At 37.9% G+C, this 19,806-nt stretch overlaps 1 protein-coding gene across 3 annotated transcripts in view; it reads left to right on the forward strand.

The window, feature by feature from the left end:
• The window catches only part of mtss1 (MTSS I-BAR domain containing 1), a 78,512-nt gene that overhangs the window by 11,957 nt on the left and 46,749 nt on the right, over positions 1-19,806 (forward strand). For all 3 annotated transcript variants that reach the window (XM_085274640.1, XM_085274641.1, XM_085274642.1), the window contains 2 exons: positions 11,735-11,796; positions 19,299-19,372. In XM_085274640.1, coding sequence (XP_085130766.1) covers positions 11,735-11,796; positions 19,299-19,372 — 136 coding nt within the window. The remainder of the gene's footprint in view (positions 1-11,734; positions 11,797-19,298; positions 19,373-19,806) is intronic.

The raw sequence follows: 19,806 nt of genomic DNA on the forward strand, positions 1-19,806 counted from the left end.
TTTTTCTCCAAATTACTCAAGGTCTCTCAACCTCCATGACTGATGGCTTTGACGATCCGTCACTTCCACTGTTGTTACCATGCAGATCTCCCAAGGTGTGAACATCTGCTGCCCCTGGGACTTTATAGTTTGTGAGCTTTCGGATTATTGCTACTGATTTTTGTATCGACAGATGGTTTGCCAGATTACTTTTTGACATACTACTTTGGAAACCTGTGGTTCAGTTGATATTTATAAACCGGACAAGTTCTTTATAAAGAACACACAGAGATATAAATTGTTCAAGCAATTAAAATGTAATTTATTTAGCTGCAAACTCAGATTGAATTTTCCAGAAGGAAAAGGCTGTGTCCAAAAAGAAGCCAAGCAATATTGCAATCAAGAACAACTGGACTCTTCAAAATTTCCTAACTTCACCGTCTGCAAGTATTTTCATGCCCGAAAAATGTAATTTATTAAACAGTTTGTGTTGCATAGACTGCATAAATTGCACTATTTTGACTAAAATCCTCACCCAGCGACCGTCTCAGCTACCAGGGAAAAACGCACAGTCAACCCGCCAGACAGTGAAATTTGCCCCCTTTGTGATGCTGGTAACTTTTCCATCTTCAACCTGTGGGGACTGTGGTCGCTCAGCGGTTTCTTATAAACATAGTGGAGTTGTTTTTTGTTTTGTTTTTTTCTTTTTTTGTCAGAAGTTCAATCATGTAAGAATGTGCTACAAGTGAGCATTTAGCCATTTGTAATTCTAATAAATAATACAATACAGTTTTACATTTTTAGGTTAAGAATTGAGCATAGATACATTTTTCAAACCTGAAAAACACAAAAATTCTTTTTTGAAAAATTTCTTTTAGCTGTTTTAGTATAAAATTTTCACAAATGGGTCAGTCTAACTCAAAATGTATATCTGGGTTTTCTAGATAAGTTTAAACATGCATCCAACAGATTTTTGGAGATTTATTGAACAATATAAAACAAACAAAAATAATGACGCTCAGAGTAAGAGCTCATTAGAACATTGTGTGCATTATCCAGTAGGTCAGTGAGATACTGAGAATGAAATGCAACCAAAAAGCCTACAACAATGTTTTCTGTTAATGAAATGAAGATGAAATGAAGGTAAAACTTACACATCTTAGTGGTGCGTAATCGCCAGGTTTCGCTTTCAAACTGGTTTCTGTGGAATTTCAGCCATCATATTGTTTTAGCAAATAACTTTTCCACGGTGTGACACTCAGTGATTTATGAGAAGGTGTGTATCAATAGACCCACACATGTCAAGAGTGGATTTTTCCACTAATAAAACTGTGGAATTAGAAGTAAAAGATGGGAAGGCTTGCATTAGGTGACCAGATGTTTTTTGTTTTTTTTAAGTAGATTGATGCTTTACTCAAACAGTGGTTAGTTTCCGATGATTAAGTTAACATTTAAACAGACCATTCTGCATTCTTATCCGATAATCTGAGACTTGGTGAAAGTGGCACCTCTTCTAGGTGTACTCAAAGACACTGAGGTCATAGGTAACTGTGGGTTGTTTGGGCAGTTTGCAGCAATGCTTTGTTCGGTCCTGCTGGTTTAGCAAGACAATTGGTTGATTCAGCTTCCTATGTGAAAGATGGAAACCAAACAATGCCTGTTAATCCATTTCACTAGGGTAAACATAGGGTTTTTCCCTGTACAGAACTGCCCTTTTAGGGAGTGAATATGGATGCAAGTATGATTAGTCCACATTTGAACTAATGAGTCTGTGTCACCTTACCATTTCATCAAAATGAAACTCAAATAGAAAAACTTTAATTTTTTTTAACGTCTTAAAAAATTTTTTTATTACAGCTGTCTGATTTTCCTTTGGAGGATGGTCAAAGCCTCTTCAATAAAATCTCTTTAAAATTTCTTTTTTTTTTTTTTTTATTAGTCTTTTTTGCCTATATAAATTAATGGCATTTTTTTGCATGTTGACTGATGGATACAAGTGAGGTTTAGCCTTAATATCATCCTTTCATTAGGTTAAGCTTGTTAACTGAAGCTCATGTGAAACCTGCTTGTCCTGGAAAATAACAGCTCCTGTCTGTCAGTAATACCCACATCTACACAAACTCTTATCAGTTTATTTGTGTTTTCTAAAAGATGGAGCATAAAAAGCACACACACAAACTATGCAGTGAGCTGCACGCATGGCTGCACAAGTGCAAGTAAGACCTAAAGTACTTAACTATATTTGTACAGCAGCAAAATGCAGTTACATGGACAGAAAGAAATTCAATGGAAAATGCTACACAGCGCAGAAGAAAAGCTTAAAGATTATTTTAAGTACTCCTTGAATTATTAAGTAGACAGTACATAGTAAATAAACCAAGCAATATATATGCATATATATATATGCATATATATGCATATGCATATATGCTTCTGTTCTTCTTAATCTCTTGTTGTTCTAGCACTTTTGCTGTGCACTGCAGAAGTATTAGCAAGTATTAGCTATTTTTCCAGACTGTTTTGGGAACGTCTCAGACTACTTGATGCCTTGATTGTACTTTCTCGGAGAGCTGGAGACATGACGGCCAAATAGTCATTCCTGTTATTATACTCTGTTCTTGTACTTCTTGGAAGTCCACCACATGGACAGAATGCATAGTTCATGCAGTGTAACGTAAAATCTCTGTTGCCGAATTCTTGCGGCAAAAAACGAACAAAACCTCAAAGACTCACAGGTCTGTCAGACTCGAGCAGACCGTAGTGAACTTGCAAGTGCAGAAAGTGTAATTGAAACACTAACTGTTCGCATAGCTTAGGGTAGCATTATGGTTAATTTACACTTTTGTGTTGAAGCATCATTTATACTTATTTATACTTATGTATGTGGTGTGTGTACATTGCTCTGCAATTTTGCCACCAAAACAATACTTGGTGCTGAGTTTGGCCTCGTCCAGTCAATTCAAATATTGGCGGTTTCTTTGGAAATGCATAGGAGGTAGGAAACGCAATCGCAGTTATTGTGGGTTTCACTGAGGTGACATGTAGTCTAATTTCTGGGGAAGTTGTGGCATAGGGTTTCAGGAGGGTTTGATTACAAAATAGTTTTGGCACTGAAGCATAACCTCTTTCAGTATTTCTGACATGGCTTTGTTATTTTGATAATCCCATTGACGTTAGTATGTTGCACCAGTAATTGTGCTTTTCACTGGTATCTGAACCTCATGTTATATCTCTGTCTGGCTGATTGAATGAATGAACCAATGAATTCAGTGGTTGGCTGACTAGTTGAATGAGTGGCTGAGTTAATCCTTGACTCTAGGAAGGTCACCAGGGCAGTATACTCACTTTCCTGAGATGTCACGTCTATCTCTCCTCTCTCTCGCTGCATCATTTCTTTGTGTTGGTCAGTAGAGCAAGTCAGGATTACCGTGGTAGGATTAGATGCTAATGGCAGGTGACTACACACACCGAGGTAATTCTATACCTATTAATGCTGCCCGGTTGACTAAGCAGATAGGATAACAGTGTGTGTTTGTATGTCTGTCTATGTATGTATGTATATGTGTTCTCTACAAGGAGAGCTTAGGCTGTGTGAATAGAGTTTACTGTGTCAGTGCCAGTGGAGGTTACGTACAGTTTCCACTCCTTGGGCAGAGCTTAAAGCAGGTATAAAAGCTGTTTGATTAAAAGAAGTGAAGATGTATAGTAATTATCAGACACCAAACCTAACACTGATTTTAAAACAACTCAGGGATTAAATTTAAGTTTCAACATTGGGGGAATTCCCCTTTAAATGTTTCCTTTAATCTTATTTATAGACTTTAGGGGAGGGATACTACCGATTGGAAGTACAGTATGTCCTATTCTTACCTCACATTGTGCTTTGTCATCCTTTTTTCTGTCTTAATTTTTTCTTCTTTTTTTTCTTTTTTTCTTGATCCCCTCTGTCCCATCACGTCACCACCTCAGCACTGGTCACAAGTTGAACAGATTTTTTTAAACGGTATTTACATAAACATATTATAAGCCACTTAACCAAGAAATGTATGTTTGAACTAATGGTTCACCTTGGCTTTACCTATATAATGTTCTTGAGGATTCACATCGTAAGCGTTGGCTTCAGTGGGACTTACGTTTGAACTAATCGTTCCAGAGTCAGTCGTTTTTTGCTGAGGTGTTTCCTCATTGATTAATTTGCATTTTAGCTAACTGAATGGCTTGGAGTTTGCACGTTTGAACCTGCTCCATCTGTCTGCCACTTTTCTGTTGGAACACCTGAATTATCCCAATGAGGAACAGTGAAGGATATTTCTGTTCTGTTCTTTTCTATTCTATCTGTGTACATTGGCAAGAGTTTCATTCACATCTAAGGGAGATTTTTAGTCTACCTTTGCAGCACTTATTGCCAGTTGTTGTACCTGCTAGATTTTCAGGTATGTTGATATTGTTTACAATACCTGCAATTCAGAACTGAAATTCAAGCCCTGCAACCAGGTCAATAATTTATTTAGGATTTTCTTTAAAAAAAATTGTAGACAAATATTTATTCATATATAAAAATAGATTCTTATATAAACACAAACATTTACTAAGAGTACCTTGAGTTTTAACTATCAGAGCTTTTTTTTTTTTTTTTTTAACTGTAGATACCCATTACCAGCTGTCTTCTCTGCATCTTTCCCCTTTTCCTCTGGTAGAGTCGGACTCATCCAGAGGAAACATTCCTGTTTACCCTCAACTTTCTCAAGATGTTTGTCCAGTCAAGAAATCTTTTGGCTAATCTGCTGAATTTGTATGTGAGGGGAAACAGTCAATATTTCAGGACATCTGGTGAAATCAGGAAAGAAAATGTAAACACATAGCAAACAACAGCTACCCAGTGCTTGATTTCCTGTTCCAGATGTTGCTCATTGGTTTTGTAAGCAGATAGATAAATGTAAAAAGCTAATTAAAAGCTAAATCAGCATACAAAGGGCTGTTGTTTCCATGTTATATTTCGTCAAATGCAGTTCCCCTTGTTTTCAACGTAATTCATTTCAATTTGGACTGAAAGTGGACTACGAATGGAAACCAGAAAGCTTCCAAATCAAGGATCTTTCACACAGATGGCTCATATTTCTACGCTGTGATATTCCCATGTGCTTAACAACAGCAGTGTAAAGAGTTACCATTTTGTTTAATTAAATTTGCCACTCTTGGAAAGGTTTTGGGAGCTTCAATAGGTGCATCTCTTTTGATGTTTTAGAAATGGACAATTTCTTATTTGGATTTAAACTGAAAAAAGACCCATATGGCATTTTGGAGTAACAGTAAATACCACTAACATTTCCATTTGCATTTTCAACTAACACTCCAGAAATGTAGTAGAGTTAAAATGTAAAAATAGCTGTCCAGCCAGATGAGAGTAGACAGTTGTTTCATCGGCAGCTGTCTCGGGGAACCCGCTGGACATCATCAGTGACCCTTGTGGGTCCTGGGACCCTAATTTAGCAACCACTTCTCGAAACCTCTCAGTATCAAGCTGCAGTGGACCCTGATACTCTGGCTGCCTGCGGTCTCTTCAGCCCTGCCTGCTGCAGAACCAGTGCTGGAATATTTTGTCTGCAACCGACTGTGACATTCCTGGCAGTCACAACAAAGCCAGGCAGAATTTTAGGTTTAGCCGAGAGGTGGCAGGGGAACAAGAAGAGGCCTCCAAGAGCTGCACAGACTGAAATACAAGCAGCAGGATGTGCTTTTTATGGTACGCATTCTTGGTTTGTAGCTTGACGTTCTTGTCCAGGATGACGCTTAGTGTCTGCTCAACTTTAAAAAGGAGTCCAAGTTTAATTAGTACGGATTACCAAGATTTGTAGGCAGTATAAAAGAAAGACTAGATTTGACTTCAGCACATTGGTCATAATTTCTACTTTGAAATTCAAGCAAATTTTAACATAATCTATGGGAAAGAAATGTCAGTTTGACCAGATTAAATTTATATGAACGCTAATAAACCTGGGTAAGCATATGTGAACCCAAAAATGATCAGAGATTTGCAGCAACACAATTCAACAACCATACAGTACAAAACATGCATATACCCAGGCACAAGAGGTTAGACCTCATGCTATTAGATGTTAGAAATTAATTTCACATCAATTTCAGTGTTTCCCACAGATTTAGTATCGTTTCTTAAATTAACTATCAAATAATATAATTTATAAGTTTCCCTTTGAATATTTTGCCATGTGAAACTCAAAATCTATTGCTTTGGACTGCCTGACCAGGCTGGTCCTAAATTTGCAGAGTATCTCCAGAGCATGCAATGGACTACTGCCTTATTACAAGTCAGTGTTGTTGTACTCTGTCTAGTCAGTGGAGGGAATCGTCACTGGGAATAAATCTGAATAATGTAGAGCATAGGTCTTCAGTTAAAATTTAAGGAGGTCCATTTGGAGAAAATGTCCTCAAACAAATATCCAAAATGAGAGACACAGCACTACTCTGGAATCAACAGGGTAGTTGGAGCCATTTTTCTGGAGAGCTTATGGTAAATATTAGGGATGTTCTTGATGATCAATTTATTAGTTGATTAAACTTGGAAAATATAAAAGCAGAAAAGCCTCAGAAAACATTTAGAACTGAGCACAATCAAATGGACATGTTTAAACATTGGCCATATATATTGTTGCTTAAAAAAACTTTCATTAAATTTAAAACAATTTGATAACAAAATTGTAGTGTTTTAAAATGTTTTAAATGTCTCTGAAATGAGTGTCACACAATGCCACGCCTATGGAGAAAACGGTTAGGCAGCACTTCAGTCAAGTGGTTATATCGTTTTACTTTGACAAAGGCGACATACGACTGCTTGTTTTTGACATTAAGGTATTCCAGAAACAGTGCTGCTTTGCTCAGCTGCCATCTGCTTGCTTTGTACCTTGTTCATTTCCAACCTCCCATCACTGAAAGAGGGAAGGGTGTGGTTGCCCATCAGTGCTACAGCCCTGGTTAATCAAAGCTGCATTAAAACATTGTTAAACCAACTGGTTACTGCTGTTATACTTTAATATAAATAAATATATCAAGTTGTTTCTCCACAGATCAACTCTGTACTGTGTTAATGCCAATGCTGATAGAGATAGGATAATTAAAGTTGACTTAATTTAAAAACGTACTCGCATATATATATATATATATATATATATATTTATTAGAGCTGGGCGATATGAGATTTTTTCATATCACGATATGTTTTTTTAATTTCAGGCGATAACGATATCTATCACGATATAAGCCAAATAACTATATTTGTAAGATTTAAATGTGCCGTTGCTCACAAGTAAAATGTGAAATAATCAGCAGCTTGTTTTTATTTAAATATTTATTTCCCATAATAAGTTCAACAGGGTAGATGTACTTAAGGAACATGAGACTTTTTCAGATAAATAAAGGCAAATATTGCAAACTACACAAAAGGCAGCCGCTAAAGCGTTTAAGTTTCAAAATAGAACAAACGAAACAGACTACTAAATTGTCAATTCCACTTAGAAACAAAATATTAATTCTAAAAATAAATCTTAGTTTGTTTTACAGAATAACAGACAAAACTGACTAACTTTTGTCAATATCAAATAAACTGAGAACTAAAAGGAAATTCTCAATCTCTCCTTGTTGTATAGCTGAGCTTTTCAAACAGTTTTAACAGTTACTTTAGTCTGACAAAAGCCGAATGACGAATTAGCGCTTCCAGTCAGAGACTGAGGCTACGTCCACACGTACACGGGTATTTTTGAAAACGGAGATTTTCCGTTTTCGTTTTAAAAAATAATCCCGTCCACACATAAAGGCAGAAATGAAGGAAAACGCTGCTATGAACATGCCAAAGCAGCAGGTGGCGCTAGATTCCTAACCGTGCAGAAATGTTGGCCAATCAGAAGTCTAGAAGCCTCGGTGGGAAAAAGTAAACAAAGCTGCGGCATAGAAGCAGAACCGAGTCGTATGTGTGGACGGACAGTAACTGTGTGTATATGTAAGCATTTAAACACTGCAGAGAGTAGAATTAACAGTATTGTAGAAATTCATTTCACCGAAACAATAACGTGGCGCACAGCGTGACACATGCACCAGTTTATTGTATTTCCAGACTTGCTTTCGGCACAATTTACAGTGCACGCTACTCTGTTTTTTGTCAGACTTGAAATAGCCGAAATACCTTCACACTACGGAACTTTTATGGCTCTTCCGTTCGACAATCTCTCCGGCATTGGAACCATCATCGGTTTTCTCTTCGGTCACGCTCGGTTGATTTTTCTAGTCGGCACACTCATTTCCTCCATTACCCGCTGGCTGCTTCCCAAACAAACACACGTGCGGCTTGGCACTTGTGCTGTACGTAACAAGTCACGCGACGTGACGCTGCGGCTGTGATTGGTTCGGCTCTGCGCTACTTAGTTTGGATTGGCTGACCTTTTTTTTTATTTTTTTATTTTTATTTTAAGAGGACAAGAGCGGCGAGGTCTATCGCGATAGCTTAATTTCTCTATCGAGTAAAAGTTATATCGCGATACATATCGTTATCGTTCTATCGCCCAGCTCTAATATATATGTTAGTATATATAAGTTTTCAAATTAAGTCAACTTTAATTATCCTAAGTTATATAAGCTTTTTCTTAAACCCCAGTACAAATTTACTCCAAGTTCATCCTATCACTCCTCCACCCACAAGTCAGAAATGGATTTGGAGTGTAGTCTTTCCTTTTCTCTTAATTTTCGTAATTTTCTATTCATCACAGGCTCGCTGTTAGATGTTCACCAGAGACATTCTGCCCACCACCTGCAGTATTTCATCATGCACAGCTAAATCCCTGCAGCTAGTAAACCTGTCAGCCCCATGCTGCGTGCATACTTGGCTAGCTGTAAAGCGGGGGCTGGCTAACGGCTTTAGCAGTGTAGAGCTAAGAGGCTAATGTTGTTGTGTTAGGGGTTAAATCGGTATTATCCTCTCCTTGGTGGACCAGCAGAGACAGAGGACAGACAGGGTGACTGGGTTCATGAAAATAAAGAGAGAGAAAGTGGAATCGGACCTCTGTTCGAGCAGGGCTTTCCTGTGTTTTAATTCAATAACCAGGACACTGCACCAGCAGCTGTTCCTTCAGATATAACCCAAGGTCAGAGCCTACATGAACCAGCGTTACATTACATAATCATTCAGCCGCTTTTACAAAATGTAGATAAAGAAGTAGCTTTGACCCCTCAACGGTAAATGCCAACAAGATATGTTAATAATTAATCTTTTTTCCAGCTCCAAAACAATGGTCTCTTTATTTTTCTTTTTTGTTACAGAGACCTGCTGTGATACTAGTGTTAAATTTAAAAGCTGTTTTACTCACTTTGAAGAAGTGCCTGAGCAATTATTCTTGTGTCTTAATCAACATCAAGTTAGACTTAAACATCACTTTCCCAACTTTGGAAGTTAAATATAAAAGGTTGAACTGAAATGATGTGAGTGGAGTTGACTGCAACATGTTATGGTAGTGCAAATGCAATAAAAGTTTCCTAATAAGTGTTAAACAGGGCAGGGATAGCTCAGTAGGTAGAGTGGTGGCCCCATGATCGGAAGGTCGGGGGTTCAATTCCCCTGAACAGCTACCCTGAGGTACCCCTGAGCAAGGTACCGTCCCTACACACTGCTCCCCGGGCGCCCAGTGGCTGCCCACTGCTTCACTGAGTGAATGGGTTAAATGCAGAGAGGGATTTTCCCCACGGGGACCAATAAAGTACACTTTCTTCTTCTTCTTCTTAAACTAAAAGTACTGACAATGACACAGAGAGAATGAAGTCGACAGGGAGATTTTTTTTTTTGTTTGCCACACTTTAACAGTTTGTTATTTAAGTCACAAACAAATATACAAACTGCAAAAAAAATTAAACTAAAAATTTTAAGAAATTATACAAAAAGTTAAATTGTAAATAAATCACAGATATGACACACAACTGTTTTAATAGCTGAATATTCTGGCTTTGTAAAAGATCCCTGAAGCAAATTCAGTTAAATTTTTAGTTTTACATTTTTTTCCAGACAGAGTAGAGGGAAAATGAACACATTTCTAAAACAAATACTCGAATAAATCTGAATATGTAAATCAGTTACCAGAGCATGTTTGCAAACCTTGACAAGCAGTTGGACCTGGCTGATCGAAAGTAAGCATGGCCTCAAAAAGAGAGCTGGAATGCATTATACAACTCCTTTCAAAAAAGAAGTCAGTTTCTCGAGCAGTTCAGGCTGTTGACCAAAGAACTGATTATGATATATATGTTTAAAGATGCAATTAATTAAGCTAATTTGATTTGCTTGAAGTATGTTTCACAAAAAAACTAGTTTTGCCTGTTATGTGGGATGTGTTTATTTGTTGCAAGTAAGCACATTTGGTGCTCCCAAGATTTTTTTCCAGGGGTTTGTACAAAACAAAAAAAGTAGCCATGACAAGTCTCCAAACTACTAACATTTTTCTAACTTTGGTATTTTAATATGTTGGCTTTCCAGCTAGCAGTTAGTGCACTGATGACGTCATGTGAAGTAGGTGTTGCATTGAGATCCCTGGTGTTCATGCCATCTTTTGTTTTTGTTGAGCCCTTAGGGTGTGTTAAATTGGTAAGGAGATTTAAAGCTTTAGGGATTAGGCAACTAATTGATTAATCAGTTGAATTTCTCATGTTTTCAGTGTTTGTTTTTTTTTGAGTGCAGGTTAAAACTGACATCATGAACATTATGATGGATTCAGAGTGTGAACTGCAGTTTCATGGCAAATCAGCGACATCTGCATAAGAACATTAGTTTGCTCATGTTTAGCGCCACTCGGGTGTTTCTGCTCATTAGTTGTCAGGCTCAGAATCCCCATCCCCTGTCATAACACGCATCTAGAAGCAAAAAGTAACATGCCGAACAGCTGATAATTGCTTTGTTTTTTTTTTGTTATGTTAGAGAAAATCTGGAGAACTCTAAATATATGTGAATGTTAGATCCCCTAGGATTCAGTTAAGAGCTGCATTTATTGCTTAAATCTGTCATTAGTTAACTGAAAACTGGCAATAAACTATCCAGCAAAATAGAAAACAAGGTTTTTGTCAAACCTTTCACTTATATTCAGTATTTATTTTTAGATTTTCCATCTCATTTGACCTAAATGTTTTACTTTCTTTAATACCTTCATGCTGCCCCCCCCCCCCCGCATTTGTACATTTCAGACCTCTGTTCTCTTTCTGTCATCCTGATTTTCATTTTGATTAAATCCCAAATTCATTTAAGTGGAGTCCATTAATCCTCACTGGATTTAATACTGCAGCTGTAATGCTCTGCTAAAGCACTGACAACATATTTTCTGTAGCACCTTTCTTTCTCTTAACATAGTTTGTTGGAATATGAACTCCCCTTAGGACTGTAATTTTTCAGTTTTTGTTTCACAGAGTGTTGATGTTGAATGCTCCTGTTGGATTCAAATAGGTCAAATGTTTCAGCTTTACGCGTCTCTGTTCAGTTTTGTGTGATTTGTTTTCTACACATTCCAGTCCTGTGCAGACAAATGTCTGGCAAGTTTAATACTAATACCTAAATAATGCCCCTTTCTCCCTTTGTTAAGGCTACAACTCCTTCAGGATTATGGCTGTGAAAGAAATATTGTTAACATCTCTTTTAGACTTAAGGAATCTTGTTGCATCCTGACTTGTGTTACAGAGGTTTAATGCCCTCATTTGTCTTCTCATTTCCCCCCCGCAGGCCAGTTATCCTACATGGGAGGACTTTGTATCCAAAGGAAATAAACTGCAGTCACAGCTCAGGTAAGAGGCACATTTTAACCCCTTTTTTGTGTGTGTTTTTAAATCAGCAGCTCATTATTAACATGAAACATTTTCACCTGTAGAGCAGATTAACCTGTAGATGAGTATGGGCTCAAAATGTGGTCATAAATATTTTGTACTTGTAAATCAGTTTTGTACTTGTAAAAAAAATTTGTGTGCGTAAAATAGATTTGTGTGTGGACTTAGCCAAAAAAAACCCCTGCAAGTTACAACTACGAATTTTGACCCTATTTTTCTTCCTTTCATCTGATTGGTGAATGTCATGTCAATCACAAATGTAACAATCCAATCAGAGAACAGATGGGTTTGGCTGTCGGAGGGACGCTTTTTTTGAACTGCAGGTCTTTGAAGGGAATAAATGCCCTTTTACATGCCAACCCAGCATTTTACTTCATCACCACGAAGTAAAACAGTCTGTGGTCGTCCGAGTTTGGTGATTTTTGTGTCACAGGACTACGTGTTTAATACAGGGACTTCCACAGCCTTTTCACCAGCGCTGCGGACGCGGGGGTGGGGGGGCAGTGTTTTGGAAATGACAGTCTTCATTACAAAGCTTTCTTCGTTATGAATTAGCATAGATGTTTTTATTGAACATTTGAAGAACTAGCAAAAAAACCCCACAAACTCTTGTAGTTCACATGAAGTCAGAGATAAAAACGACAAGGAGCAGGTGCATCTAGTACAGGTAGAGCTGCTGCAAAAACCCACAGAGCCCAGCAGCCAGCAACAAATTCTGGATCCTTTGCTTTTAGTTAGCAGTTAGCATTAGCAGCACATCCTGCGTCCGATGTGAAAGGACTTTTATGCTGCGCACTGTGACTCACAGCAATGGTCCCGGGTCAGCCCTGACGTTGTGTTAAACTAATCCTAAAGTAATAATGGTATTTCTAACCACTGACATACCACAACTTTATCCTTTCAACAGCTGCTGAAAGTAAGGGGACCTAGCTGCTATCGGATATTTATATAGAGATTACCCTTCAAGGACCTGCAGTTCAAAAAAGTGCCCCTCCGACAGCCAAACCCATCTGTTCTCTGATTGGATTGTTTAATTTGTGATTGACATGACATTGACCAATCAGCTTAAAGGAAGAAAAATAGGGTCAAAATTCGTACTTGTAACTTGCAGGGTTTTTTTTGGGCTAAGTCCACACACAAATCTTTTTTACGCACGCACAAATTTTTTTTACACATACAAATCTTTTTTATGCACACACAAATTTTTTTTACACATACAAATCTTTTTTATGCACACACAAATTTGTTTTTACACATACAAATCTTTTTTACAAGTACAAAACCGATTTACAAGTACAAAATATTTATGACCACATTTTGAGCCCATAGATGAGGTCTCCTAACTGTATCACAAATTTTTGGTCATAACCTATTGTATAAAACCAGATATTGCCGTTTCACGCAACGATACTGTTTTCAACCACTCATCAAATCATCAAAGACAAGCTGTTGAACATGTCATAAGTGTGTCACAGTGACATGTTAGTTTTAACAGTTTTGCATGTTTCTCCTCTATTTATTCTCTCACTACCGAGTGTTATATTTTTGTTGTTTAACTCATTCACTGCCATTGACGTCTCTAGCCGTCAGTTGCAGTGAATGAGTCAATGGGTTTAACTCATTCACTGCCAATGGCTGGCAGTGAATGAGTTAATAGTGACTTGCAAACTGTTTTTGGTGTTGGTAAGTAGGGCTGGGCGATATGGCCTAAAATCCATATCGCGGTATAATTTGAAGCATTTGCAGTAATGATATATATCGCAATATATTTTTTCTTCCGTATTTTCTGCACCATAAAGGTGGAATTAAAATCCTTTAATTTTCTCGAAAATCGAAAGTGCGCCTTATAATCCGGTGTGCCTTATGTATGAATTCTGGTTGTGCTTACTGACCTTGAACCGATTTTATGTGTGACACGGCCCTCAAAAATCTATCAAAAATGTTTTAGTACCACTTTGGTGAACTACGAAGCCACACCACTTGATGGATTGCCGGAGCATTACGGCTTCCGTAGTCAGGAGCCTCAGTATATAATATATAATGATGTGCTACGTGATTGCTAGTGACACAGCTATGTTAGCATAACATAAACAGTGAAGCTAGAGGATGAACGCTAACTTCTTTCCACTCGATAAAAGTTAATGTGAGGGTCAAATGCAATCGCATGGCAGGATGCTGTAAACGAACCAAACTTCAGTCAGGACAACAACTGAGATAATCCATCCACAATACGAGGTTAGTTATTAATATACTGCAACAACATGGGAATAGAGCAGCTGCGAGAGAATTCAACATTCAAGCGCAGTTTTTGGCTTTCTTCAAATTCCAAAACGTGCTTCCTCTCTTCACTATTACTGTCGCCCAGCATAATTTGCAGATGATACTGCTTGCAGCTGCTGCGATGCTTTCGACCAAAGCAGGCGCAGCTTGATGACACTATCAACATGCACTTTCACGGTAGAGCGGTATAGTCAAAATCTCTACCGTTGGCCAAATTCATATCGTTTCTACCGTATACAGTTTCTACTGCCCACCCCTATTAGTAAGGGAAATTATTTATCTTAAAAGGGAAAAAATTGCTAAATGAACCAGAATTTTTTTTTAATAACTTCATAGTTTAAATATATGAAGGTCATGACCATCCCTATTTAAAATAGGAATGTGACTGTTTGATATCTTTTATCAGTCAGAAAATCTTGTTGATCATCCTGCAACTCAGCAGAACATTGTCAGTTTCCCTGAACTATAATTGGATGGCATGTTGCCAAATACTTAGTCATGTTTTTTCAGTTCGTTTTTCCATAGAAAATATTTGCCCACGATGACAAATCAACCGCATCCTGTCTTGTGTCGTTGTGACATCAGTTTTAGGTCGCAGATGAAACACTAAGAGATTTGGGCTTTTAGAGATTAAGAGACTAAGAGATTTTTAGAGTGTAAGGTAGGGCTGCACGATTTTGCATAAAATGAGAATCACGATTTTTTTGGCTTAGAATTGAGATCACGATTCTCTCACGATTTTCTTTTCCAGTATAAATATTTATTGCACTTATTAACTGCTCATCAACTTCGTAACAGTTGAGACTGAACATAAAATAAACATAAAAACAACAAATGTCTCACGTTTTGTTGTTGCCGCAAAATGTTGTACTGCTTGAAATTCCGTCTCCACCGTTGCTCGACACTGCGTGTTTAGAGCAGGTAGTGCAACAATAGAAAAATAGTTGCGGGACAGCACTGTGTAGCGTTTGTCTAGGGTGTTGATCATTTTCCTAAATCCCTCGTTTTGCACAGTGTTGATGGGAGCCATATCTTTGGTCAGGTGATAAGTGATAGCCTCCGTAATTTCCACACATTAAAGGCCAGTCCGTGAAAATATTGTCGGCCATAAACCGGTCCGTGGCGCAAAAAAGGTTGGAGACCGATGTTTTAACCGATGCATGAAACTATACATTTTTAGACATAAGTTGTAACGGCCGCCGTTTTCTTTGAGTATTTATTACACGGCGTGCTGCGGAGAAAAGCCTGTTCTAACGTTTGAGTCTAAGGTTTATTTTTAGCACCCGGCGGCTCTTTTTTTTTTTTTTTTTACTTCTCATCCGTAAATAATCTGCTCTTTCATGTGATTCAGTTTATTTTGAAAAGTCTCAAAAGGATCTTGAGCTTTATTGTGAAAGGTTTATGTGGAGCATAAACAAGCGGACACGCGATGCTGTTACCGTTGTTGTTGCTAACCACAACGCATAAAAACAGGCGCTTGTCCGTCTGTAGTGTGGTTATATTAAATATAAGAGAAAGAGAGAACTTTAAGAAATTAATATAGCCACTACAGTGACCATCAAAACCATGATCAAAAGGGTGAAAAAATATTGCCGTAAACAGTTTATTTTGCGACACCACGAAACAAACGATAGCGTAAAATGAAACTATAGAGGTTTTTATATCGTCATCCGATATATATCGTTATATCAAACAGCCCTACTGGTCATTGTTGTATTCTGTCGTTTTACATGAAAGCTGCACATGTTCTGACCCAGGCTAATTCTGTCCAGTAGCTGGCTTGGTTTAATGACAGTATAATTGCTGAATTTCCCAGTAGGCCAGTTTACTTTGATAAGCATCGCTCTGCTTGCTGTAGCCAGTCACAGTCCATTAGCCCTGCCAGTCAGCCAGCTATGCACACACAAAGCTACAGATACAGGCATAAATAAAGGGCATCCACTTTGCTCTAATGTTTAATGCTACTTAAAAGATCAGCTGTGGATAATTTGCACACACAAAGCTTTATTTCACACATTAACTTCACAGTTATATTTATTCATACAGCCACCAATAAAGATTGTTTGTTTGTTTGTTTGTTTATTAATTCACTTTTTCTCGATACCTTCTAGCCTCATTAACACTAAAACTTCACCAGGTAGTATTTCATAGCTTGAATTATGAAAACACAAAATACAGGCATGTCATGATTTGCAAGAGGTCCAAAGGCCTCAAAATGGAACATTGTCTGATGCAGTTGAGCTGGTAAAATGCTGTAATCGTAGTCAAAAGGAGGAAGTTTTGACAACAAATAGCTTGAGGCATGCAGAAGAGTTGGACTCTTCTGCATACTGGGCACACATTTAGGATATATGTGTAAATATAAATATTCACTGGAATTCGCATAAACGTATTTCCTTGTAGTACAGAATTGACAAAATAAAGTTTAACTTTCAGGCTGATCATCGAGGGTGATGAAACAGTTAACTCCATTTTTCCTGTCTCTTTTCATGCATGAACTGTTAAGCTTGACTAGCAGAGAAATTTTGCTGATAACAGACATGATGACATAACACTTCTTTAAAAATGAAAGATTCAAATGAGTTTACAGTTATAATAAATATAACAAGTCCGTTTCACTTGACATCTTTTATCAGTGATGGCTCATTGCTGCACCATTTTTAATAGCAAAAAATATGTTTCTGCAGTTGGGCTAATTAGAGATTTCAGCTAAAAAAAACAAACAAACAAAACAGTCAGACTCTGGTCTGTAGATCTGTAGTTTAACTTTAAAGCAGCAGTTACAAGCTGAACAGACAAGCTGAAGCCTCTCTTAGGCTCCAGTGGGGTTTTCAGTCTTGCTAAAGTATTTGGGACTCTGTGTTTTTCTGCAGCACCACCAGAGTGTTCATTCAGTGAGGGATTTAGATGGAGAAGATCAAATACATATTTGCACATACAGAGCTTCAAGAGCGTGTTTAATTATATTATATGTTTCTTGTAGTCTGACTGTGTGTCTATGTGCTACAACACATTATTGTCAATGCTGGGACTGTTATTAGGTGTTTTTGGAAAGTTATTAAATTAAATTATTGTTAGTTGCTTCTGTTCAGTTATTATATATAATTATGGACAGTGTGCACCAATTAACATGTTCTCTGGTTAATGCACCAGATTTATTCCTACCTTTATAAGTCTACTGCTGGTGCATTGATAGGACAACATGCAAAATCATATGGGCACAGCAAATTGGTAAATACGATTTAAACAGTGTGGTATAATAAAATATATTTAAAGGCACTTGAGCACAGACAGTTAAGAAAACACGACTCCAGTTCATGCTGTCTTTTTTCAAGATGGTATAAAGTTGGTATGAAGATGGAATTCATTAAGTGGATCTAAGCATCATCAACTAAAATTAAACCAATCTCTGCTACACTTGATGTAACCTAACGCTGACCATGAAACCACAGCCACTGTGCACCAGTCCAATACACTGTTGTTTACTTTAAATCCATCACAGTACAGCAAACTAACCTGTATCCTGCACTAACCTGCAGAGTGTTTAATGCAATCTTTAAATAACAAAATTAGTCTGTCTCAGTTTGTATAGGAAAAAACATAATGTCACAGATACAAACCCAATATCTGATTTAAAAACATGAGGACTTAGATGTGAGCTTTATATTTCCAGCTTATCAAATAACCACTGAGCAGTGCTTGTATAGCATTTACTATTGTTGTTGTTGTTGCTGTTATTATTATCATTATTATTATTATTATTGTAATTGGTTCATTAATTTGTTGAGTCATTTGACTATTTATTTTTTTAATGTTTACACTTTTATTCTTCCATATTTTCTAAAAAGTTGTTGTAAATTGGATTGTTGTCTTCAGCCTATCCTGTTTGTGAACTGCATTGTTAAGTGTGTGTGTGTGTGTGTGTGTGTGTGTGTGTGTGTGTGTGTGTGTGTGTGTGTGTGTGTGAGAGAGAGAGAGAAAGAACTCTTTGGTCTTAATATGAAAGAGAATTTCCACTGAGGTCAGATGCACAAACTAGAGACAGGAGTGTCATATGATCTTCTTAGTTTGGCTTTCAGAGATAATGACTGTGTGTGCGTGTGTGTGCATACATGCACTTGCGCAGCTATAGAAGCATAGACCTGACTGGTAATTGACACACATACACAGACAAAAGATCCATTGATGTAGCTGATGTGCGCCTCTCAAGGTCTCCAGTTGCACTCCTAACACTGGCCTTTGCAGGTGATTGGACTCATTTATCTTCACCAGACTGACTTTCATAATAAAAGTGGTGGGGGGGGGGTTGGTTTTTTTTTCCTCGAGTAGTGCAGAGGCTTGTTCGGGATGCATCTTCTGATTTTGTGTCTGTGTGTGTGTGTGTGTGTGTGTGTGTGTGTGTGTGTGTGTGTGTCTTTCAGATTTAGAAAAAGTTCTTATGGTGGCACTTATGTGTCTGATTACCTGACCTATTTATTCCCACTGTTGCAGATTTTAACAGTTTGTCCAAACCCCAAAGGTACATACTGTATGCTGTAGTCACTTTGTTTATGATTCTGTATCAAATAAGCCATGCCTGATACCAGTGTGCACCCTCTGAAATGGGAACTTCTGATAAACACTGCTCAAGTGTGAACTCATTTAAGATTTTGTCCTTCTCGTCACATCTAATTTGTTTGCGTTGGCGGCTTCGTGGTCCTCAGTGAGTCTGAGCGTGACCACAGTTCCAGCCTCATGCAAATGTTCATCAGAGAGTGAGAGACTTTTTTCGTTTTAAACGTTACCATCCAACGGAAGTGTGGACGCAATGCCCATTAAATTGTGAGCCTGTGTCTCTTTGAAACTTGATTGAGACCCGAAGCACAAATAAGCTCTGCAAGACACCTCATCAGTGCGATAGAGCGTATTTACTAAAGCTAGTAAAAATTTAAAAAGGAGGTTTTTGTGTGGTATTTAACTTAATCCATCTAAAGAGTTGTTGGTTCTTTACAATGTCATGCTTGTGCTTTCAACCAGTTGATCGTCTACCTACGCATGTTGCCATGACACTGTGTGTTGGGCTTTTCTTGGAGGAGTTAATGCAGTGGCGTCTTTTGCTTTCTAAACCTGAACAAATGATAGCATGATGGAATGATATTATGTGTACATTAAGCACGACAGGTAACACGTGTTGTTTGTTTCAGAACGACCATCGTGGTGACCGGAGCCTTCCTGGATGCTTTTCAGAAGGTGGCAGACATGGCGACCGGAACCAGAGGTAACCACACGCGCACACGCGCACACACACACACACACACACACACACACACACACACACACACACACACACACACACACACACACACACACACACAGTTGACACGTTACTGTCTGTGGCCCAGTTGTTATCATCTTGCTCTGTGTTTTTATGTGACTCACAGCAAATCAAGATAAATGTTTTCTCTCTTTCTTTCTCCTCACAATGTGATCTTTCACTGTTTCTCTTTTTATTATAAATAGTAACATCATGAGGGAGCTAATTAGCGCTGTTAACTCTCCGTGGACAGTATGTGGGTGGGATAGAATATCAAGTAAAAACCATTAACCATTGTGCTACTAAAGGATGGTATGTGGCAGGACAAGCCCCTAGCTAATTGTCAGTACATTGCTCGTTCTATCTGCCTTTCTTTGATGGCCCAGTGATTGAGTGGC

This window comes from Mchenga conophoros, linkage group LG5 (genome assembly GCF_057382185.1).
Source record: "Mchenga conophoros isolate Kocher_MC1m ecotype Shallow Benthic linkage group LG5, M_conophoros_male_GT1.1, whole genome shotgun sequence".
NCBI classification, from domain to species: domain Eukaryota; kingdom Metazoa; phylum Chordata; class Actinopteri; order Cichliformes; family Cichlidae; genus Mchenga; species Mchenga conophoros.